The 24,346-nt window shown below is 40.6% G+C and overlaps 1 protein-coding gene across 2 annotated transcripts in view; it reads left to right on the forward strand.

The window, feature by feature from the left end:
- The first annotated feature begins 8,009 nt into the window (after nucleotides 1-8,009).
- ABL2 (ABL proto-oncogene 2, non-receptor tyrosine kinase) overlaps nucleotides 8,010-24,346 on the forward strand; it is a 104,361-nt gene continuing 88,024 nt past the window's right edge. For both annotated transcript variants that reach the window (XM_055419179.2, XM_055419181.2), the window contains exon 1: nucleotides 8,010-8,466. In XM_055419179.2, the coding sequence (XP_055275154.2) occupies nucleotides 8,310-8,466 (157 nt within the window). In that variant the 5' untranslated portion in view covers nucleotides 8,010-8,309. The remainder of the gene's footprint in view (nucleotides 8,467-24,346) is intronic.

Consider the following 24,346-nt stretch of genomic DNA (forward strand, 5'->3'; position numbering starts at 1 on the left):
TACTAGCGTGAGTTAGTAATAGGCTACCTCTTAAATGGATTGTTTAGTCAGCTATTTCATTATTACCATAGAAAAGAAGTGGTGCTAATTTATTAATTTAAAATGGATAGACATTATTGCTACTAGTGATAATTTATACAGCATTTTGCCAATTGTTCCAGATAGTCTCTTAATAATTTATAGTTTTTTAATCAAAGCAATGTTGAATTATAGACCCCTGGGCCTGAAAGGAACAAGAGGTCATTTATTCCATCTCTTTATCTTCAAAGAGAATGACAATTCTATTCCGGCCAGATAAGAATCCTCCTCCTCACTGACATCCAAAAAAACTTTTAAAATGTCGATCTGAAAATGGAATGGTATTTGGCACTCTCTAGGCCTTTAAAGATTTAATATAATGATGCAGAAACAAACCACACTTAAAGTGCTGCATGCATAAACAGCTTAAAAAGAACAGAATAAAGAGATGTGATAGACACAGGCATACTTTGAGTATATTGTGGGTTCATTTCCCAACCACTGCAATAAAGCAAATATTGCAATAAAATGAGTCAAACAAATTTTTTGGTTTCCTAATGCATGTGAAAATTTATGTTTATATTCTGCTGGTATCTACCAAATGTGCAATAGCATTATGTCTTAAAAATGCCACAATGTACATACCTTAATTAAAAAATACTTTATTATTAAAAATGTTAATCATCATTTATGCTCTCAGCAAGTCAGAGTAGTGACATCAAAGATCTGAATCACAGATCACCATAACAAATATGATAATAATGAAAAAATTGAAATGCCGCCAGAATTACTAAAGTATGACACAGAGACACAAAGTCAGCAAATGCTATTGGGAAATGGTGCCAACCGGCTTGTGTGATGTAGGATTGCCACAAGCCTTCAATTTTACTTTTTTAAAGCAGTATCTGTGAAGCACAATAAAGTGAAGTAAAATAAGGTTTGCCTGTATATATAATGGAATTTTATTTATGAAAAAGGAGAAAATCATGCTATTTGCAACAACATGAATTGACCTTGAGGGAAGTGTGTTAAGGGAAGTAAATCAGACAGAGAAAGAAGATTACTGTATGGTATCATTATATGTAGAATCTTAAAAAGCCAAACTCATAAAAACAGGCTAGAATGGTGGTTAGCACGGGCTGGGGGTAGAGGGGAGAGGAGGATTGCTATTGGTCAAATGTACAAACTTCTACTTCAGTTCAGTTCAGTCGCTCAGTCGTGTCCAACTCTTTGCAACCCCATGGACTACAGCATGCCAGGCTTCCCTGTCTATCACCAACTCCCAGAGCCTCCTCAAACTCATGTCCATCGAGTTGATGATGCCATCCAACCATCTCATCCTCTGTCATCCCCTTCTTCCCCTGCCTTCAGTCTTTCCCAGCATCAGGGTCTTTTCCAATGAGTCAATTCTTTGCATCAGGTGGCCAAAGTATTGGAGCTTAAGCTTCAGCATCAGTCCTTCCAATGAATATTCAGGACTGATTTCCTTTAGGATGGACTGCTTTGACCTTCTTGCAGTCCCAGGGATTCTCAAGAGTCTTCTCCAACACCACAGTTCAAAAGCGTCAATTCTTTGGCGCTCAGTTTTCTTTATAGTCCAACTCTCACATCCATACATGACTACTGGAAAAACCATAGCTTTGACTAGATGGACCTTTGTTGGCAATGTAATGTCTCTGCTTTTTAATATGCCCTCTAGGTTGGTCATAGCTTTTGTTGCAAGGAGAAAGCATGAGTAACTTCCACCTACAGGGTGAATAAGTTTTGGGATCGAATGTACAGCATGGTTATTATAGCTAACAATAGTGTACTATATACTTGAAAATTGTGAAGAGAGATTTTAAATGTTCTTAGAAAAGAAATGGTAGGACTTTTCTGGTGGAACAGTGGATAAGAATGCACCTGCAAATGCGGGGGACATGGGTTCCATCCCTGTTTCGGGAAGATTCCACATGCCACTGAGCAACTATGTGCTCTAGAAATGGGCAGCCACAACTACTGAGTCTGCGTGTTGCAGCTGCTGAAGCCTGCGTGCCTAGAACCAGTGCGCTGCAATAAGAGAAGCCATGCAAAGAGAAGCCCATGCACCGCAGCAAAGAGTAGCCCCCACTCACCACAACTAGAGAAAGCCCACACACAGCAACAAAGACCCAGCACAACCAAAAATATATAAATAAATATTATATAAAAAGAGAAATTGTAATTATACACCCGCTGGAGGTATTAGCTAACTCTATGGTGATAATCATTTTGCAATATACATTTATCAAATCAACACACCATATACCTTAAACAATGTCGTATGTCAGTTAAATCTCAATAAAGCTGAAAAAAATGAAAAATGCCACATATGAAATTACAGTTTTCTTCCAATTTATCTACATAAACATTTTGAGTCCACGTAGATAATATAGATAGAGGTTAATATAATTATACAAGTATATGCATTATATAGGTAAAAGAAAAGATTTCGAGAAACATGACAGCTGCCAAATATTTGAAGGGCTGTTATGCAGAAGAAAAGTGAAACTTAATCTGTGTAGTTACTGGGTAGAACTAGGACTAGGGGTGAAAGAGATGGAAATTTCAGGGTGGCATGTATCATTTTATCTTTAGGAAGAACTTTTTGACAATTTGAATTCTTGGAAATAAATGGGCACCCTCACTTCCAGATTATCCTAGATAATCTCTGAGGTTCTTTCCAACCCTATGACATTGAGCCATGTGTCAAAATTAAACACATTTGGAGGATATGCGTGCATGTGTGCTAAATCACTTCAGTTGTGTCTGACTCTGTGCAACCCCAAGGATGGTAACCTGCCAGGCTCCTCTGGGCATGGGATTCTCCAGGCAAGAATACTGGAGTGGGTTGCCACGCCCTCTTCCAGGGGCTCTTCCCCACCCAGGGATCAAACTCACAATCTGCATCTCTCACATCTCCTGCACTGACAGGTGGTTTCTTTATCACTAGTTCCACTTGGGAAACACTTGGGGGAATGTAGAAGAAGGTAACTGAATTTTACAGGCAAATAATCATTATCAGCTGTGGCTGTTTTAGGTATAGGCTGAGTAGAGTACAGGGGAACTATTGTGTGTCTATGGATAAGTCTGAGATTTTTCTAAGAAGGAGGTAAGATCTGAGTAGATTTTGTAAATTGTTAATTCAAGTCCTGAATACTGTAAAGGGAGTCACTTCAGTACCATATTAGGGAGAATCTGAGTATTGCAAAAGTGGAGTGAAAGTCACTCAGTCACGTCCAGCTCTTTGTAACCCCATGGACTTCACATTCCATGGGGAATGTAGGCCAGAATACTGGAGTGGAGAGCCTTTCCCTTCTCCAGGGGATCTTCTCAACCCAGGGATTGAAACCAGGTCTTCCGCTTTGCAGGCAGATTCTTTACCAGCTGAGCCACAAGGGAAACACAAGATGGGTAGCCTATCCCTTCTCCAGGGGATCTTCCCAACCTAGAGATCAAACTAGGGTATCCTGCATGGCAGGCAGATTCTTTACCAACTGAGCTATTAGGGAAACCCTGAGCATTGCAAAAATCAGAGCTAAAAGGGAAGAAATCCTAAAGTAGGCTTATTGAATAAAATATACATGCCTACCATAGAAGGGGTGAGGGTTTGAGGAAGAGGAGTCGATGAACATTAGGCGATTATAATCCAGGGTATCCTGGGAAATAATTTTGAAACATCAGGTGAAAATTTTAGACCTTGTACATTATGAAGTCAAAGCAATGACAGGAAGAGGTATTTTTGTTTTAGTGAATTGTTTGGTGCTAAAGGTGAGGAATCTCAAAAGAAAAGGCTAGTAGCAGGAGAATCCAGCAGAAAGATGACCCAGATATCCATACAAATGTAGAGAAAGAAATATGGACTAATATGGGAGATAATGTAAAACTGGCAATACCCTGGAAATCCAGATCAGTCAAGACAGGGATCAGTGAAGCACTGCTTACCCGTTCTTTGCTTCTGAAAATTGTGGTATTACTTCTATTACAGGGAAGGTAAAGATGATGAGTATCTTTGTCTTCAATGTGCCTTGTTGATGATGATGGGTTTGATTTTTCGTGCCATCCCCTGGCCATTGCTCAGGTGAGGCTGTCCCTATGCTACTGTGCAACATGCACTCTACTTTTTTTTAATCTGATTTCTATACCTGCCTGGTCTTCATCTGGGTTTTGTACCTGCCTGGAGTTCACAACTGGCCTCGATTCAGCTCGAGCTAGTACTACTTGGGATTGTTTTAAGTGTTTCAATTGTTTCAAGTGTGTAATTCTCAGGTGAGTCACTATTTTATTGAGATGAAATAGTGTCCCACACCTAAGTAAGTAGGTTTCTCCCTGGTCTATTGCCCCTTACCCCCATTCTGAAAATCCCCATTTCACTTTGAAAAATATCTCTTGTATTTGCCTTAGTTTTGTGCTCCATCGTGTCTGACTTTTTGCAACCCTGGACTATAGCCCGCAAGGTTCCTCTGTTTATGAGATTCTCCAGGCAAGAATACTGGAGTGGGTTGCCCACTCCTCCACCGGCATTTCCCAACCCAAGGATCGAACCTGAATCTCATGCATCTCCTGCATTGACAGGCAGATGTTGACCACTGAGCCACCTGGGAAGCCCTTGCCTAAGTCTAGGCAGGATCTTAAGAATCTATGGTAGAGGAATCTTCATATGCTAAACCAAAGTAGTATTTCACATAGAATAGTTTACATGTGCAGGTACTAGTGATGACCAGGTCCAGTTCAGTTCAGTTCAATCGCTCAGTCGTGTCCGACTCTTTGCGACCCCATGAATCACAGCATGCCAGGCCTCCCTGTCCATCACCAGCTCCCGGAGTTCACTCAAACTCATGTCCACAGAGTCGGTGATGCCATCCAGCCATCTCATTCTCTGTCGTTCCCGTCTCCTCCTGCCCCCAATCCCTCCCAGGATCAGACTCTTTTCCAGTGAGTCAACTCGTTGCATGAGGTGGCCAAAGTATTGGAGTTTCAGCTTCAGCATCAGTCCTTCCAATGAACACCCAGGATTGATCTCCTTTAGAATGGACTGGTTGGATCTCCTTGCAGGTAGGGATGCCTAATAAAGTGATATATGATTCCATGTGTTTTTATTGGTAGATTGGTGTTTTTGTTTTTAGTTAAATGCAAGGTGTCAGGTGGTGGTGGTGGGTGGCTCACATGAATAAATACTGTAGAATTTGTTCCATGATCTAAGCATATAGCATTTGAAAAAATTAGGTCTGGAAATTTGATGAACTTCTGAAAACATTACATTTTTTTGTACTAATAGTGCTTTTTATATGCCAAATACTGTTCAGTTTCAGTTCAGTTCAGTTCAGTCACTCAGTCGTGTCCGACTCTCCGCGACCCCGTGAATCACAGCACGCCAGGCCTCCTTGTCTATCACCAACTCCTGGAGTTCACTCAAACTCATGTCCACAGAGTCGGTGATGCCATCCAGCCATCTCATTCTCGGTCGTCCCCTTCTCCTCCTGCCCCCAACCTTTCCCAGCATCAGACTCTTTTCCAGTGAGTCAACTCATTGCATGAGGTGGCCAAAGTATTGCAGTTTCAGCTTTAGCATCAGTCCTTCCAATGAACACCCAGGATTGATCTCCTTTAGAATGGACTGGTTGGATCTCCTTGCAGTCCAAGGGACTCTCAAGAGTCTTCTCCAACACCACCGTTCAAAAGCATCAATTCTTCGGCAATCAGCTTTCTTCACAGTCCAACTCTCACATCCATACATGACCACGGGAAAAACCATAGCCTTGACTAGACGGACCTTTGTTGGCAAAGTAATGTCTCTACTTTTTAATATACTATCAAGGTTGGTCATAACTTTCCTTCCAAGCAGTAAGCGTCTTTTAATTTCATGACTGCAATCAGCATCCAGAGTGATTTTGGAGCCCCCCAAAATAAAGTCTGACACTGTTTCCACTGTTTCCCCATCTATTTGCCATGAAGTGATGGGACCAGATGCCATGATCTTAGTTTTCTGAATGTTGAGCTTCAAGCCAACCTTTTCACTCTCCTCTTTCACTTTCATCAAGAGGCTTTTTAGTTCCTCTTCACTTTCTGCCATAAGGGTGGTGTCATCTGCATATCTGAGGTTATTGATATTTCTCCCAGCAATCTTGATTCCAGCTTGTGCCTCTTCCAGCCCAGCGTTCCTCATGATGTACTCTGCATATAAGTTAAATAAGCAAGGTGACAATATACAGCCTTGACGTACTCCTTTTCCTATTTTACATTAACCAATTTAATTCTCACAACAGCCCTTTAAGGTGGGTACTATTGCTATCACCATCACGTCACAGATGAGGAACTGATGCACAAAGAGGTTAAATATTTGCCTGAGAACAAACAGCTAACAAGTAATCAGAGCTCAGTTTTGAACTCAAGCGGTTTGGCTTAAGGGCCTGTCCTTAACCACTGCACTGTACTATACCCATCCATTGCATAGTGTTAAATAATTAGCAGAGAACCCAGATCACTTTCCAAGTGACATTCTCTCAGATAACAAAAATCAAACAACAAATTCTGGCTCTATGATCACCTTTATCCCTTTCTCTTTTTTTTGCAAACACTTTGGGAATTAAAAGGAAAAAAAGTATTTAAACACAGGAAAACTTTGATCCAAATGAAAAATTCATATTGTATCCAGTGCTAAAGCACTTTTGCCATTTGGTGGGCAATTTCAGTTATTTCTGGTGATACCCTGGATGGCAATGGAATAATTTCATAGAGCTTTTATTGTAGTGAATTTTAATGGTTCATCTTTCATCCTGTTCTATGAAAGATGTGCAAAAGAGAGCTCATCCACCTTTTCCCCTGGACCTTATCTTCCCAATGGTTGTTTTGTTGGTCTTTGCAATGGCTCCTATACTCTGCTTTCAAGCAAAATTTCAGTAAGATACCTCCAATAACTGATACTTTTACTAAAGGACATAGGGAAACTGATTGAATAGCTAAAAATAATTATCAAGTTCTTTAAGAATGTAAAAAAACTGAATATTAAGATGCGAGAGTGTGCAGTGAGGGGGGGATAAGTGAATATGCAAATATATGTCTGCGTGCCTGCGCTTTAAAAACATTTTTCTGCCTGAGTCACTGTCTTTAGACAATTCAGGCAAGAGATCAGTAAGTTCTGACTCAGAAACAGGGTCAAAGGTAATTTTATTTTTCTCCTTTGTCATCAAAAGAAGACCTGACCACGTGCACTGTATATAAAGCATGCCGGTGTGAAGATTAGCTTTACTGACAAGCGACGTAAGGGTAACAGAAACACATACGTCGTTAGATGGTAAAGGAGTTCAAGAGGACTTCATGATAATATAATAGGAGGAATCGGGTTATAACTGCTTCCCCAATGAGACTGTAGAGTACAGACAACCAAGGTGAGTGCAACTTCCCATCATGAAACAATTTCCAAAAAATTACAATGAAATAATGTACTTTATTATTTTCACGTAAATTTTATATCATTTAATTTTGGCTGTATGTCTGCTGCTGACACGGGTGTTTAAAGGAATCCTCCAGGGTATTTTAGACAGCCTCACCTGGATGGCAAGCACCAAACTTCTTGTGCTTTTCCGTCCCAGCTGAGTCGGCTAAAGAACTGTGCACCTGGGACACTCAGCGCAACTGATCGATTTGACAGGTGGAGGTGGGACAGGGAAACCTTTAAACCGACCGACCCCCCAAAAGGCGTTAAGCGCGCTGAACCGAACTTGGGAGGGGTCGGCTAAGGTGGACTCGGACGTGGGAGGCCGAGCTGGCGCGAAGAAACAGAAGGGCGGAAAAGACCTGAAGCAGCTGTAGACTTGCCACAGAGGTGGGTACCGGGGGCGGCGGTGGAGGTGGCCCCACCCTGCGAGGAGGCGGGGGCGCGCGGGCGGGGCGGGGCCGCCGGGGGGCGGGGCCGCCGGGAGGCCCGCCCCCTGAGTAGCGGCGATGACTGGTCGGGGTGCGGGCAGGAGACGCTCTGTCCCACGCTCTCCCAGTGCTCGGTGGTTTAAAGATGGCGGCGGCGGCGGCGGCGGCAGCACTGGGGGCGCGGAGCCGCGGGATGGGAAGGGAAAAGGAGAACCTGTGAGGCGTCGGGAGGCAGCGCGGCGCCTGCTGTGAGGAGTCGGGTGCGGAGCCGCAGGCGGCCGGACCGCTCAGGGCCGGGGCCTGGCTTGGGAAGGAGAGGCCGGAGCAGCGCCTGGAGCCCCGAGGCCGGAGCCGAGGAGGAATGTGACCAGGGGTCGGCGGGGGCGCGGGAGCAAGCGAGCGCAGGGATGGGGCAGCAGGTGGGCCGCGTCGGGGAGGCTCCGGGGCTTCAGCAGTCGCAACCCCGCGGGCTCCGGGGCAGCAGCGCAGCCAGGCCCTCCGGTCGCAGGCGGGACCTGGCGGGGCGCACCGCAGAGGCCGGCTTCAATATCTTCACCCAGCATGGTGAGTGTGTCCGGGAGCCGACGTGAGGACGTGCGGGAGGCCGGAGTGGAGTTGGGGCGGGTTGGGAGGCAGACTGGCAGCCCTCGGGGGTCGAGCGGGTGGAGGGTGCCCGAGAGTGGGGGCGGAATCGGCTGCCATCTGGGCCAGTCACGGGAGGCGAGTCACACCCCTCCCCCCTCCCGTCTCCAGCCTGGCTGGCAGCTCCCGGGGGCGGAGGAGGAAAGAGAAGTGGTCTTAGGGACCTTGGATGGACTGTCGTCTACACCGGACACGACTGTGCGGCTCGGGGGGTGGTCGGTGTATGGTATCCTCAGGGGAGAGGAGACTGAAGAGAGATGTGAGCTTAATCCAGGTGTTAGCATAAATCGGTTGTTATCGAAGGGACCGTGAATTGTGCCTTGAGGGATTGGGAAATAGGAACTGAATCTCAGGACGTAGTGGCCTGTGAAGTAGACGTACAAGCCAGGCAATGAGCGGTGTTAGGATAGTGAACACTGCTCTGAAATCCCCTTCTATGGGAAAGGTAAGGATAGTAACTCAGCATTTGAATTTTTCTTTTTTTCCAAAGTGGAAGTGAAGGGTTTTGCAAACCATCCTCTTTTCTGCTCTTTTTGAGTAGGACACAATTCTGAGATGGCTGGCAGGGGTTTGACGTTGGTGGGCATAGTTAGGACTTTGGGTCGGAACAAGAGTTTTTCTGTGTATCATGTGTGCATCTATACAAACATATATCCTCTCTATGGTCTGGAACCTATTACTTTGGCCTCATATCAAGGTATTTTTAAGTTGTCTCCAACTCCAGTTTTTAATATCTCTTGATCATGTACTCCAAGAATTTATGTATATTATATGCTTGTCCCACTGTACTAATGTGTAACTTACAAATGTACACAGAAGCAGAATTTAAGAAAGGATGAGGTGAAAAAATAAATATAACAGAGTTCTGATATATTCTGTCCATTCTTTCCTGGACTTTTTTGCACTCTTAGCTGCACCCACACCTTTTGAGGCCACTTGTCTAAAGGAAGAAGGGAAAAAAACTGACCTTCATGGACAGTTTCTTGAGATACCCTAAGATCTGAGGGAGGCTGAAGAAATAGATGTGACTTCTATGTAAAGGACTGGATGCTTGAGATTGGCTAAGCAGCAGCAAACTGGACTTTCAATGAAGAGGTATAAGGAAAACAATAAAAGAGAAAAGAGGGTGTTCTTTTCAGCATAATGTAGGGAAGAAGAGGAAGGAAATGTGAACTCTTCCTTAGAAATGGAGTTTTGGAGGAAGTTAAGACAAATGGTCTTATGCAGAGAGAGGATGAGTTGTATCAGTTCTGGGTTTGGACTTCGTGAACAAACTGAGTATCTTAATGGAAGAGATATAGGTGATTTGGGCCATTCAGGTGTTCAGTTCAGTTCAGTCACTCAGTCGTGTCCGACTCTTTTCGACACCATAAATCACAGCACACCAGGCCTCCCTGTCCATCACCAACTCCCGGATTTCACTCAAACTCATGTCCATCGAGTTGGTGATGCCATCCAGCCATCTCATTCTCTGTTGTCCCCTTCTCCTCCCACCCCCAATCCTTCCTAGCATCAGACTCTTTTCCAGTGAGTCAGCTCGACGCATGAGGTGGCCAAAGTATTGGAGTTTCAGCTTTAGCATCAGTCCTTCCAATGAACACCCAGGATTGATCTCCTTTAGAATGGACTGGGTTGGATCTCCTTGCAGTCCAAGGGACTCTCAAGAGTCTTCTCCAGCACCACAGTTCAAAAGCATCAATTCTTCAGTGATCAGCTTTCTTCACAGTCCAACTCTCACATCCATACATGACCACGGGAAAAACCGTAGCCTTGACTAGACGGACCTTTGGTGTTATATGTCTACTATTAAAGATGCAAGTGAGCCTCTCTTCCAGAGATACGAACATTTTATGAAGGTGCCATATAAGTTAGTCTTTATTGAAATCACTTCCTGCATTGCAGGAGGAAAGAATGGGTAAATAGTTTTCAGGGAAGAAATGATCCAAGTAGCTTTGCATTGTGGAAGGTGTTAGTATATATTAAACTTGGCCCGGTAGGCAATGGTGATCCTCTTTCTTTAGTCTCTATTCAAGACCTAAGATTTTCTGAGGAGGAGGAGGTCATGAAGAAGGGAATAGGAAGAGATTTTGAAGGGTGGATAGGATTTGGATCTATGTAGCAAGAAAAAGGCCAGGCTGTGCAGGAGAAACAACTTAAGTGTGAAATGACTTATTTTGTTGATGAAATAATGAGCCGACTTCTGTCATGAATGAAGTAAATCTTCCAGGAGTGAATCCTTGAACAAAAATTGCAGGAATCAAGTTCTGATCCTGGCTTCATCTGGCTGGGTGATTTAGCCACTTATTGTCTTGGGTTTCTTGTTAAATGTTAGATTGGATGAACGCTAAGGTACCTTCTGACTCTAAGATATTATGATTCTAAATGAGAAGCAGTGAGAAGGAAACTTTGATTATGTTGGGTTATGGACTGAGTTATCGAAAATGTGGCAGAGGAGTTTATATCCTTTCACTTGATTGGTTAGTAAATAGGATATGTAAAGGAACCTAAGTATGAGGTGCTCAGAGACTTGGCCTTGAGTGGAGGAAATGGAAACAGGTGGGGTGAGTTTGAGAGATACTTCATTCAACAAACCAGTTTTTTGAGCACCTGTTATGTACTGGACTCTGGGGATGCTGCTGTGAACATAACAAGGTCCCTGTCCTTTGTGGATCTTAAGGACTTTATGATCTGATGTAGAGGATGAAAGAAGAGAGATGACTCTGTAATACTTAAGGTTATGAACTCTGGAGCCATTCTGTCTGGATTTGAAACCTGACTTGACTGCTTATTATCTGTAACCCCGGGCAAGTTACTTAACCTTTTTGTGCCTTGGATTCTTCATTTGTAAAATGAGGCTAATAAGAATACCTGGTAATAATAGTACCTAGATTAATGAGTTAATGTATGCAAGGCACTTAGAATATGCTTGGCATGTAGTAAGGGCTGCATATGTTTTGGTCTGGCCATTACTCCTCCTCCTATTATTAAAAATAATGATGAATCAAAGACAAAAGATTTTGAAATTGGTTTTATTGACAAGTTTGCAAGTTATAAGTTGATTGAAAAGATGGGAACATGGTAAGTTTTTTGCCAGAGACTAGTATGTAAAGAATAGAATTGGCAAATAATACATAAACCAAGGAGAAGTGAGTACTATTTTTAGACAGATGGGTATTTATAAACTTCTATAGCTCAGAGTTTCTCAACTTCTGCAGTATTGACAATTTGAGGTGGATAATCCTTTGTTATGGGAGCTGTCCTGTGCTTTGTAACGTGTTTAGCATCATTCTTGGCCTCTACTAACTAGATGTCAGTAGCACCTCTTTCTGGTAATCCCCCCCCTCTCCTGTTGTAACAACCAGAAATGTTTCCAGACACTATGTTTCCAATCTAGACACATCTCTAAGATTGCCCCTAGGTGAGAACCAGTGCTTAGAAACACATGATAAATTCTGGTTTGAATGAATAAATTGAGTTAGATTCAGCAACTTCTTAGTGGACGACGTGTTGTTTGACATTTACACAAAAAACCTGGCAACTAAAAATGCAAATCACTGTCTTGAATTTCAGTATTGATGTATTAGAACATAATTTCATATATGAAAGCTAGGCCTGACAGACTGTTGAGCTTACATGTAGGTTTAAATATAGATTAAATATTGTATGTAGTCAGAAAGGTATGTATGTTATAGAAATGCTTTATCAGAGTCCATGATTTTTTGGTATTTTCTCATCGAAAATGAGAATAGTAATTTTTTATTAAAATGTAAGTTGTTATAATAACTTGCTTTGCCGAAAATGCTCTTTGTGAATGTAATATAGAAGGAATAAAAATAGTTGGGCTGTTTTTGGTATGAAAGAGGTGAGTGCTGTGACTTTTCTGAACTGTTACTGAACCTTTTCGGTGAGCTGACATTTCATGATTGGTAATCTAGGGTTGAATACTTTCTTTGTCTTTTTAATATCTGACACACCTCATAACAGTTGAGTGATTTCACTTCAACTTTACTTTCTTCTCTCATTTGCTGTAAATGCTATTAAAAATAAACTAAGTTGTGAAGTTTTGAATAATAAAATTTTTCCCTTTTTAAACCAAGCTCATCATTTTAAGTGGTCTCATTTATTTATTTAGGATCTGTAGTTCATGTTTTAATATTGCAGAATGAAAGACCTAGGCACCACAGGTTGAAAATGATACAGTAGAAAAGAATAGGAAGGCTGTTTGCAAGGGAATTTTAATTATGGTGACCAAGTATAGTGGTCAGTGATTCTTATGAGAACTAAACTTTTAAAAGTAAGTCAGCCGTTATATTTTTATTAACCTCCATATCTGTGTTAGATACAAGTATATAGTTTGTGTGTGTATTTTTAGAAAAGTAACATTTTGTGGCACAGATTCTTTTATTACAGCCCAGTTGATAGTAAGGTCACAGGTAAATTTTGAAATCTGAAGTGTCTCCTTAAGGGTCTTCAACTTGCTTTAATAAGGAAATAAAAGCCAAACAAAAGAAAAACCAGTATCTTCCCCCTTCCTATCCCTATACTGTATCATTGTTTTCTTTCCTCTCTTCACTCTTTTCTATCAAGGTCAGTAATGATGATAATTTATATTTGCGTAGTTTTTTAAAGAGCTTATGAATACCTTTTATGTCCTTTATCTTATTTTGATCTTTACAATTATAATTGGCCCTTGAACTACATGGGTTTGAACTTCGAGAGCCCACATGTAGGCAGATTTTTTTCAGTAAATATGTACTGTAGTTTTATTGTGATAGGTTGAATCCACAGATGCCAGCCCCTGATGTGGAGGGCCCACCTGTAAAGTTATAAGTGGATTTTGACTTCTTGAAGGGTAGGCACTCCAACCCCCAAGTTGTTCAAGGGTCAACTGTACTCTGAGATAGGTGAGGAGAGATACTAATCTTCCCATTTTATAGATGCAGAGTAAAGAGAATTGAGTGACTTCCCAAGTATTTCAGCACACAGCTCTTTAAGTTATGGTGCTGAAACTCAAGCCTTTGTCTCCACATCTTGCCATTGTGTAGAGATTTAAAGAACATAAGTTTTAAAATTAGGTAGAATTGGATTCAGATGTTCCCGTGTCTTACATTAGTAAATGGTTATAACTCCAACCTCAACAGTTGAATTAAATAATACAATTTTGTAAGGCTGCTGCTACTGCTGCTAAGTCACTTCAGTCGTGTCCGACTCTGTGCGACCCCATAGATGGTAGCCCACCAGGCTCTGCCGTCTCTGGGATTCTCCAGGCAAGAACACTGGAGTGGGCTCCCATTTCCTTCTCCAATGCATGAAAGTGAAAAGTGAAAGTGAAGTCGCTCAGTCGTGTCCGACTCTTCGCGACCCCATGGACTACAGCCTACCAGGCTCCTCCACCCATGGGATTTTCCAGGCAAGAGTACTGGAGTGGGTTGCCATTGCCTTCTCCTTTGTAAGGCTGCTGCTAAGTCACTTCTAGTAAGTAATAAATAGTAGTTTTATTGTTGGCACTACTATTTACCTCAAAATGATTGTGAAAATTATGAGTCTCATGTGAAAATGTTGTACGCTATCGTAAAGCGTTCTGAAGTGTAGAATTGTCTTAGCATTTGCATTTTAAATCAGTTTTCTCTAAGTCTGTTTTTCTCTCAAGTGACTTAATTATTAAGGGACTTTAAGAAAGCAGCAGAAAGATAGGGAAATTTTGGGACTCTGAAATCACCTTAGGCCTGCCTTCCTCGAGGTTAAGGGTTATCCTCTTTGGATGATTGGTTTTACGGTTCTTTCTCACTCTTCGTACTGGTGTTTTTCTTCCTTCAGAGACGTTGAACCAGAAATACAAGCCAAGGCAAATGTAAAGTTTAGATTGAGACCTCATTTTAAGCTGGCACATTTATTTGCTAGTTAATATATAATGACTTTTTATATTGTAATCTCCTTCATTTAACATCCTTTAAGACCTTTTTGTGTCTCCTTACTTAATGTTAGCCTCATGAATCTTAACAGATTTCTTCTGCAATAGATAAATTTGAAGTTTCACTGTTGGTACTTCACCTGATTATATAGAGCTGTTCTCAAACTTTTGTGTGGAGACCCAGATTGCTGGGTCCCACTCTCAGAGTTTCTTATTTAGGTCTGAGGTGGGATTTGAGAGTTTGCATTTCTAACAAATTTTCGGGTGGTGCTCGATGCTGCTGGTTGGGGCCCCATGTTGGGAACTGTTGGTAATGTGAGAGTAAGAGGAGTGGTGGATCACAAGCAACTCAAAGATTGTCAGTTGTCAGAAGGCATAATGTATTGACTCTTCTACTTAAAATTGGTTTATAAATCCATTTGTTCCAAGTCTAGTGTCCACATGCAAGTGTCCACTGGTCTTATACCACCTTTTTGTGTCAGGAAAAGATGCTTTGACCTCAACCTTTTTTTTTTTTTTTTTAATCTCTAAAAGTTTATATGTTGAAATTCTGTTGAGAGATGCACTTTTGAAAGAATTTTGTGTCAGGAAAAAAGGAGGGAAGAGACTTAGGGTTCTGCTGACAGACCTAGAGTGGGCCGTAGTCCCTGGAAGAAGCCATGAAGAAGTAATTGCCACTTATTGAGTGCTGCTGTTTGGCAAGCATATTCTAAGTACTTAATATCAGGTTTTTGTTTTTTTTTCACTTAAACTCCCTAAAATCCTGCTTGTCCAAATTGAAAAAGATTAGACACCAAAGATGGGATACCTATTTGTGATTCTACAGTTATGGTATGATGGTGCCTAGTTTCCTTTTGAGGTTTGTGTTTATGTACATATGTATTTATATGTGTGTGTGTATGGGAAGATTATTCGTATTTTCTGTTTACCCCATCTCTCTTGAGACCAATGATGAGGTTTTCAGCATGGTAGACCAGGGTTGGGCTTCCCAAGTGGCTCAGTGGTAAAGAATCTACCTGCCAGTTCGGGAGACAAGGATTCAATTCCTGGGTTGGGAGGATCCCCTGGAGAAGGGAATGGCAACCGATCCCAGTATTCTTGTCTGGAAAATCCCAGGAACAGAGGAGTCTGGCAGGCTATAGTCCATGGGGTTGCAGAGCCGGATACCACTGAGCGACTGAGCACACAGGAGACCAGCATTAGATCTGTATATTGACTCTGTGACTATGGATTGAGACTTAGGTATCATGGTCTAACACAGGGAGCAGTAGGCAATCACAGTGCAGTTTGAAATCTCATGATAATATTGAACTACTGGCTTAACCTCTAGATTTAGTATTACTAACATCTCTTATTTAAAGACTGACACCCCCACCCCCAATGATAGATTATCCGTTCCGTTCCGTTCAGTCGCTCAGTCGTGTCTGACTCTTTGCGACCCCGTGGACTGTAGCCTACCAGGCTTCTCCGTCCACGGGATTCTGCAGGCAAGAATACTGGAGTGGGTTACCATTTCCTTCTCCAGGGGATCTTCCCGACCCAGGGATCGAACCCCGGTCTCCCGCATTGGAGGCATACGCTTTAACCTCTGAGCCACCAGGGAAGCCCATACCTCTCCTTTTCTCTTTGTGTTGGCATGTTTATAGCCACTTAAAGTGATCTGTTTATCATTGCAATATGCAACTGATAAGGATGTTTCTCCTTTTTAGGTAACATGACAATTTTTTTGAAAAAATGAATGTAACATTCCAGAGTATTTTCTATATTTCTATATTACTATGTTAATAGTAATTGTCTGTGTTAATGTTGCAAAGAGAATTTTTAGGTACAATTTAGGCAGAATTGCTGTCCCAAAGAGTGATGCTGTTTTAGATACTGATGGAACAGTTAAAAAACTAGCCTTGTTTTGTGTGTCTGTCTATGTGTGGAGAAGTACATATTTTGTATAATAACTCTTGGTTATTAATCTGCATTTTTGGGTTGAGGGTATAATTTTAGTCTATAAATTTGTGATTATTATAGTAATTACAGTGATTTCTCAGTTCAGTTATTTTCAATTGAACTTTCACTCAAAGGTACAGATTCAGTTCAGTTCAGTCGCTCAGTCGTGTCCGACTCTCCGCGACCCCATGAATCACAGCACGCCAGGCCTCCCTGTCCATCACCAACTCCCGGAGTTCACTCAAACTCATGTCCACAGAGTCGGTGATGCCATCCAGCCATCTCATTCTCTGTCGTCCCCTTCTCCTCCCGCCCTCAACCTTTCCTAGCATCAGAGTCTTTTCCAGTGAGTCAACTCGTCGCATGAGGTGGCCAAAAAAAAAAAATGTACAGATTAATACCCATTAAATATAATGCCATGCCAAGTATAATTTTGGTTGCTTAAAAAAAAACTATATCGAGCCTTTTCTGTCTCTCTGCTTCATGGTGTAAATGTGCTGAGTCTATGGTGGTGGTATTGCAGGCTCCTCTGTAGTGAACTCTGCCAGTATTGGCTTTTGATCCAGCAGAACACAAAGCTCACCAGCAGGCCCAGGCAATTTATATTCCCTGACTCTTTCCAAGGAGAGGGAGGGTCTAGAAACCTTTCACTTGATGTGGTCAGAGTCAAAGAAAATGTTCTGTTCTGGCTTAATATACAGTATGTACACAGACAATTTTGTTAACATATTCCTTTCTCTATGCTATTCCAGCAAATTAAAATAATACTGAGTTAGGACTAAAGAGTGCCACTTAGCATCTTGTGGTTCCAGGTAATTACTAAGAAAACATTTTCTCAAACTAACAGTGCTAACCAACAGAATTCTTATCACCCATCTGTTTCTTATGGGGAAGAAAGGTTGATACTTGAAGGTTTTTTTTTATAGTAGCTTTCTTTTACTTTGAAATTTGCATTTTTAATTGTGTAAAAATCTGTGAAGAGGTACGTGTGCGTGTTCAGTTGCTTAGTTGTGTCTGGCTCTTTGTGACCCCATGGACTATAATGTGCCAGACTCTTCTGTTTGTGGGATTTACTAGGCAAGGATACTGGAGTGGGTTGCCATTTCCTTCTCCGGGGATCTTCCCGACTCAGGGATTGACCCCGAGTCTCCTGCATTGGCAGTTGGATACTTCACCAGTGAGTCATCAGGGAAGCCTATATATAGTACATATATCTAAAGCATATATAGGTGTTATTTCACACTGTTATTTCTCCACATTTTGCAGAAAGAAATGTCATTTGTGACTTGCATCTAGAATAAAGTGTGTAATTCATTGTATATGTATGCACCAAGGAAGATTTTAAGTTTGGTAAATACATTCCTAATGTTGACAATTCATAGTCACAGTGCTGCATCAGTAGTTGAGGCCTCTGAGCATTGATTTTTGGTAAATGTAAACCTTTTAACTGTGAAAAAGTTGTGTTCTATGGATACTACAGAGGAGTTCCCAGATTGCATTGGGGCTTGTGTTTAGCTTCTGAGTCAATATATGTATTTTTAACTTTAGTAAACTCTAAGACCAGATTCTTGTGCTATGTTTAATTCTGTGAAACTGAGATTTAACTTTTAAGGAGGTATGAGGAAAGAATATTTTCTTTGATAAATATGTATTTTTATCAGAAGTTAACTTTCTGATACCAGTAAACTCTGGTCTATTCAGAAATAGAAATAAAATGTGAAGAAAGCATTTTTTTAAAAAAGGAAGTATTTCAAACATACAGAAAAGTTCACATAACAGAATGTCCAGGTACTCATCACCCGGATTTAACAATTGTTAGTTATGTCACTTTAAAACAGTTGAATGGGTTTGAGAAGGTCTGCAAAGCATATTCTTCTCTTCTTATCCTGAGGTTAACACTACCCTGATGGTGTTTATCCTTCCCTTCCACATAGTTGGATTTTATTCCACTTGTAATTATCTATAGAGTGTGTGTGAACACCAGTTTGTAACTTTGTATGTTTGAAAGATTTACATAAATGCTATGCCAGACATATCATCTTGCAGCTTTATTTTTTATCCTGTGTGATTCTGAGATATATCCGTGTTGAAATAATATAGTTCAGTATTCCATTGTATACCACAGATTATTTAGTTTTCATATTGATGGTAGGTTGTTTCCAGTTTTGCATAAAATAAATGGTTGGAGTTGCTATTTGCTCTGACCAGAAAGCTCTTTTTAGTTATTTTTATCAGAGAAATATATGCAGACAGTTTATAAATAGTCAAAGAATATGACAAGATTTGGGGAAAAAAAAAACACAGTACCATCCCTAACAGGTCGGCAGTGTCCAGTAGGGCAGCTACTAGCTGTGACTGTTCGGCAAATGTTCTTTGTCCTAATTGAGAAGAGCTGTGTTAAAATAACACTACATTTTGAAAACTCAGTATGTAAACAGGAATATAAAATATCACATTAATAGTTTTATGTTCATTACATGTTGACATGATAGTGTTTTATATGCCAGATTAAATAGATTATTAAAATTTAATGATTGAAAAATTTATCTTCGCTGCCATAATATGTAAAATGACATGTTTTTGCTTACATTTGTAGCTCCCATTTCTGGACAGTCTTGCTTTAAATGATAAGCTCTATGAGAGCAGGAACTTGATCTTGTCCACCACCAGAGCAGTGACAGGCACAAAGCTGATGCTTGATAAATTTAAATGAGTCGATGCATTCAGCAGGTAGAGAGAGGTGTTTTTTTTTTTGCATTGTTCACTTAGGGTACTTTGAGTTTTCTCTACAGTTACTGATTGGTATAAACGTTACTTTGAATTTGGCTTCATTATCCAGTATATGTTTTTCCTTTTACTACCCTATTTTTAGCTTAACTACACTTTCAAGTCTTAGGATATCATCATGTTTTCATTCTATCTATATCATTGTATTTTTAATTCTCTATTTTGAGGTGAAGTGAAAGTCGCTCAGTCGTGTCCGACTCTGCAACCCCATGAGCTATACAGTCCATGGAATTCTTCAGGCAGGAGTACTGGAATGGGTGGTCTTTCCCTCCTCCGGCGAATCTTCCCAACCCAGGGATCGAACTCAGGTCTCCCACATTGCAGGCTGATTCTTTCCCAGGTGAACCACAAAGGAAGTTAATCCTCTTGTTTGGGAAAATTCTAATGGATTTGTAAGTTCTTTTAATTATTTCAAGTTATCGGTTTCTTGAGATTATTAGCTGTCTTTAAAGAGAAAAGTCATCTTGGCCATGGCATGTGTCAGGATGGCTTTAGCTCTATTAAATTTTCTACCAAGCTGTTACTTTCTCAAGTCTGGGGTCATGGTTATCCTTTTATATTTATCTGTTTATTCTTTTTTCTTAGCATATAATATCTTTTTTAAAAATTCTTCCTCTTTTTTTCCTCTAGCTCATTGGGATATAATTAACATAATATTGTGTAAGTTTAAGGTACATATACAGCTGTTGATACTTTTATGTATTGTAATGTGATTACCATTATAGCATTATCTAATAACACTTCCATCAAGTCACATAGTTACTATTTCTTTTTTGTGGTGAGAACATGTAAAATCTACTCTTAGCAGTTTTCAAATATATAGTATGGTGTTATAATCACTATGTTGCTGTATATTAGATCTTCAAAACTTTTTAATTTTATAACTGGAAGTTTGTACCCTTTGACCAATGTCTTCTCATTCCCCTACTTCTTAGACCCTGTTGACTAACCATCACTTTTCTCTCTTGCTTCTCTGAGTGCAGCTTTTTTAGATTTCCACGTATAAGTGATATCATACAATATTTGCCTTTTTCTGTTTGGACTTACTTCACTTAATGTAATGCCCTCAAAATTCGTCCATGTTGTTGCAAATGGCAAGATTTCCTTCTTTCTCATGGCTGAAATATTCTGTTGTGTGAATATATATACACATGTATTTATCCATTCATCTCTTGATGGACACTTAGGTTGTATTCTGTCTTGGCTATTGTGAATAATGCTTAGTGAACTTGGGAGTGCAGATATACCTTCAAAATCTTGTTTTCAGTTCCTTTGGATATAAACCCAGAAGTCGGATCCTTGGCTTATATGGTACTTCTGTTTTTAATTTTTTAAGGAACCTCTATCACTGGAAAAGAGTGTGATGCTGGGCGGGATTGGGGGTGGGAGGAGACGGGGACGACAGAGAATGAGATGGCTGGATGGCATCACTGACTCAATGGACATGTTGCTAAGTCACTTAAGTCGTGTCCGACTCTGTGTGACCCCACAGACGGAAGCCCACCAGGCTCCCCCGTCCCTGGGATTCTCCAGGCAAGAACACTGGAGTGGGTTGCCATTTCCTTCTCCAATGTGTGAAAGTGAAAAAGTGAGTTTGAGTGAACTCCAGGAGTTGGTGATGGACAGGGAGGCCTGGCGTGCTGTGATTCATGGGGTCGCAAAGAGTCGGACACGACTGAGCGACTGAACTGAACTGAACTGATACTGTTTTCTGTGGTGGTTGCACCAGTTTACGTTCCCACTAACAGTGCAGAACAGCTCCTTTTTCTCCACATTTTTGCCAGTCCTTGATATCTCTTGTGCTTTTTTTGGTGGCTTTTTTTTTTTTTGGTTAAGTGATAGACATTCTAACCAGAATGGGGTGATAGCTCTTTGTGGTTTTGATTTGCATTTCCCTGGTGACGGTGATGTTGAGCACCTTTTCATATACCTGTTGGCCACTTGTATGTCTCCTTTGAAAAAGTGTGTATTCAGATTCTCTGCCCATTTTTAATTAATTTATTTTTTCTTTCTTTTTTTTGGCCTCGTGGTGCAGCTTGTGGGATCTTAGTTCCAGGGATTGAACCCATGCTCTCATCAGTGAAGCACAAAGTCCTAACCACTGGGACCACCAGGGAATTCCCTGCCCATTTTCAATTTTTTTACTTTCTTAGTTTTTTTTGGTTGCGCTGCATGCACGTTATTGCATGCAGGCTTTCTCTAGTTGCAGAGAGCAGGTGCCACCCTCTAGTTGCCATGCATGGGCTTCTCACTGAGGTGGCTTGTCTTGTTTCAGAGCACAAACCAGCTTCAGTAGTTGGGTCATTAGTTAAGCACACAGGCTCAGTAGTTGTGGCACAGGGGCTTAGTTGCTCTGCGGCATGTAGAATCTTCCTGGATGAGAGATTGAACCCGTGTTCCCTGCATTGGCAGGTGGATTCTCATCCTCTGTGCCACCAGGGAATGCCTCTGCCCATCTTTTAATTGAACTGTTTTTATGCTATTGAGTTCTATAAAATTCTTCCTCCTAAAGATTAAGAGCTTTGTACATAGATGCTTGAGAAGTCTGTCTTAAATGATTATTTCTCAGTTTTTATGTAATGCACCACCTGTCTTTGGTTTTTGGTTGTCCTTCTAGTTTAGGAAATTTAGACTCTTTTCCCTGGTTTACACATTATTTTCCCTGTTTTCCTTGTATTTATAGATTAGTTCTTATTGCCCTTTTTTCAATATCTCACCATTTTTTTTTTTTACTATTATAGAGTTTCATCAAATTTATTTTTGATTTACTTATGTTGAACTATAGGTATTGCATACTCTCTGTAGTTACTTCTTTTCCGTTAGCAGTTTTCTGTGGATGATATGTGTGAGTAGGACTCTTGGTTACAAGTGGGAAAGACCAACTGCAGATTATGTAATACACAGAAAATTTGTGTGGAGATAGTGGAGACTCAAGGACAGGAATGTAGTTAGGCCGGCCCAGAAACAGGAAGTGGAAGGCTGCTAAAATCTCAGGCAGTATTTATTTATTCTGTCTCTTGTTTTGTCTTCTGTTTTCTCACTGTATTATCTTTTAGACATTTAATTCATACCATGATTTCCTTTTTTTTTGGTAATCTTTTCTGATCCAAAGGATGGTCCATATTAAACTGAGACTTCTTAGTCTCAGTTGCAGATTCTCAGGATTGGAATCACCACTGTGATTGGTGGTCAGATCACCTCTGTAACATTGACATTTTAGGCTGAATGATCCTTTGTGGAAGTTGTCCTGTGCATTGAATTTAGCCGTGTCTTTGGCCCTATCACCTAAATGCCAGTAGCACTCACCATCTAACTGTAACAACCAAAAAATATCTCTCAGTTCTGTTCAGTTGCTCAGTCGTGTCCGACTGTTTGTTACCCGTGAATCACAGCACGCCAGGCCATATTGCCAAAATTCCCTTGAAGGTAAAATGACCCCTGATTGAGAACTCTAATCTAGAGTGTATTTGACTGCTTTGGGCCTACCACTGTGTGCTAAGGATGTTTCAGAAGAGCCTTGTGAGCTAGACATGTCCTCAAAATGTCTGAAAAGTATTTCCAGTTTTTTGTAGCAACTATAAATTTAACACTGTTTTCCATTATTTTAGGTGTTTCTTTTTAAAATGTTTTTTCTCACTTAAAGTATTTGATATTAATACGTTTTTTTACTAAAATCTTAAACTGGCACTGTAGAACTTGCTGTTTTTGGTCATGACTCTGAATCTCTGAATTTCTCAATCTCCTGCTGATTTGTTTCTTTTCCTTGAGGGTGAATGTATATATATTTGAGGATGTTGGTTGTTTTAAGATAAAATTTATGAATTTGGTAGCCAGACAGGCATAAGTAGAACATACTTTTTTCCTTTTGTGAGGGGACGCTGAACGGCTTGCATGATCTTAGTTCCCTGATCAGGGATTGAAACTTGAAACCTGGGCCCTTGATGGTGAAAACATGGAGTTCTAACCACTGAACTGCCCGGAAATTCTCAGTATTCTGATATATTTAATTTACAGGTAGATAAACTAATGTTTAGGTACATGAAACAAGTTGATCATGGAAATGTAGCTTAGTAGAATAGCATAAAAAATTAGAGTCTAGTTTTTATTATCTTTCTAGGTTTAGTTTCTAGTTAATCTTTGCTTTTGGTAGTATTATTTATGTAATAATATTCAGTATTTATGTGCCAAACTCCATGCTTCAGATGTTATCTCATTAGTCCTTGGCAAATAATGAAAATGGGTCTCATAGTAAGACAAGTCTAACTCTTAATGTTATTCTAACCATTGTGCTTTAATAGTAACATAATAGCATTGGAAAAGGGTTGGGTGCTTGTGTCCCAGATGCTTTATTCTATGATATCACTTAATCCTCAACACAACCTTGGAAGCTGTGTATATTTCCTGGTTTTACATATGAAGGCATTTAGCTGAGAGGGAGTAAGTATCTTACTTACCTTAAGGCCACATAACCTGATGCGACGGGTTGACTCACTGGAAAAGACTCTGATGCTGGGAAGGATTGGGGGCAGGAGGAGAAGGGGACGACAGAGAATGAGATGGCTGGATGGCATCACCAACTCAATGGACATGAGTTTGAGTGAACTCCGGGAGTTGGTGATGGACAGGGAGGCCTGGCGTGCTGTGATTCATGGGGTCGCAAAGAGTTGGTCACGACTGAGCAACTGAACTGAACTGAACTGATAGGAAGCAGAGCCTGACTTAACTTTTGTGGTTTTCCCAAGTTTCTGCTGCACCTAGGGGGAAATACGCTACACTGATACTCCACTGTCTTCACAGAGCTTTCATGATAATAAAATAGAAGGAAAAATACAATATAAAGTATATAGTTTGCTTTATTAAGGATTAATAAATATTACCATTTTGTATATTTTGAGACTCGTCTTTGTGTACTTGTGTGTGCCTCCTTAGGTATTTTATAGAATTGAGTTTAAAAGAAATACTAATAAAAGAAAGCTAGATAATTACTGTTAACAGTGAAATAGTTTTTAAAAAAATCATATTTAAGAGATTATTATTTATCCTACAAGGAATGACTTTTTGTTTGCTCCTTCATCTTGATATAAACAGTTTTCACGCTTTGTAGTTCTTGAAACTTTTGGATTTTCTAGTTGAGTACGTTTGATTATAACAGCAGTCAGTGCC

The sequence above is a fragment of the Moschus berezovskii genome, chromosome 17 (genome assembly GCF_049115385.1).
Source record: "Moschus berezovskii isolate FMDL1 chromosome 17, NW_MosBer_1.0, whole genome shotgun sequence".
NCBI classification, from domain to species: domain Eukaryota; kingdom Metazoa; phylum Chordata; class Mammalia; order Artiodactyla; family Moschidae; genus Moschus; species Moschus berezovskii.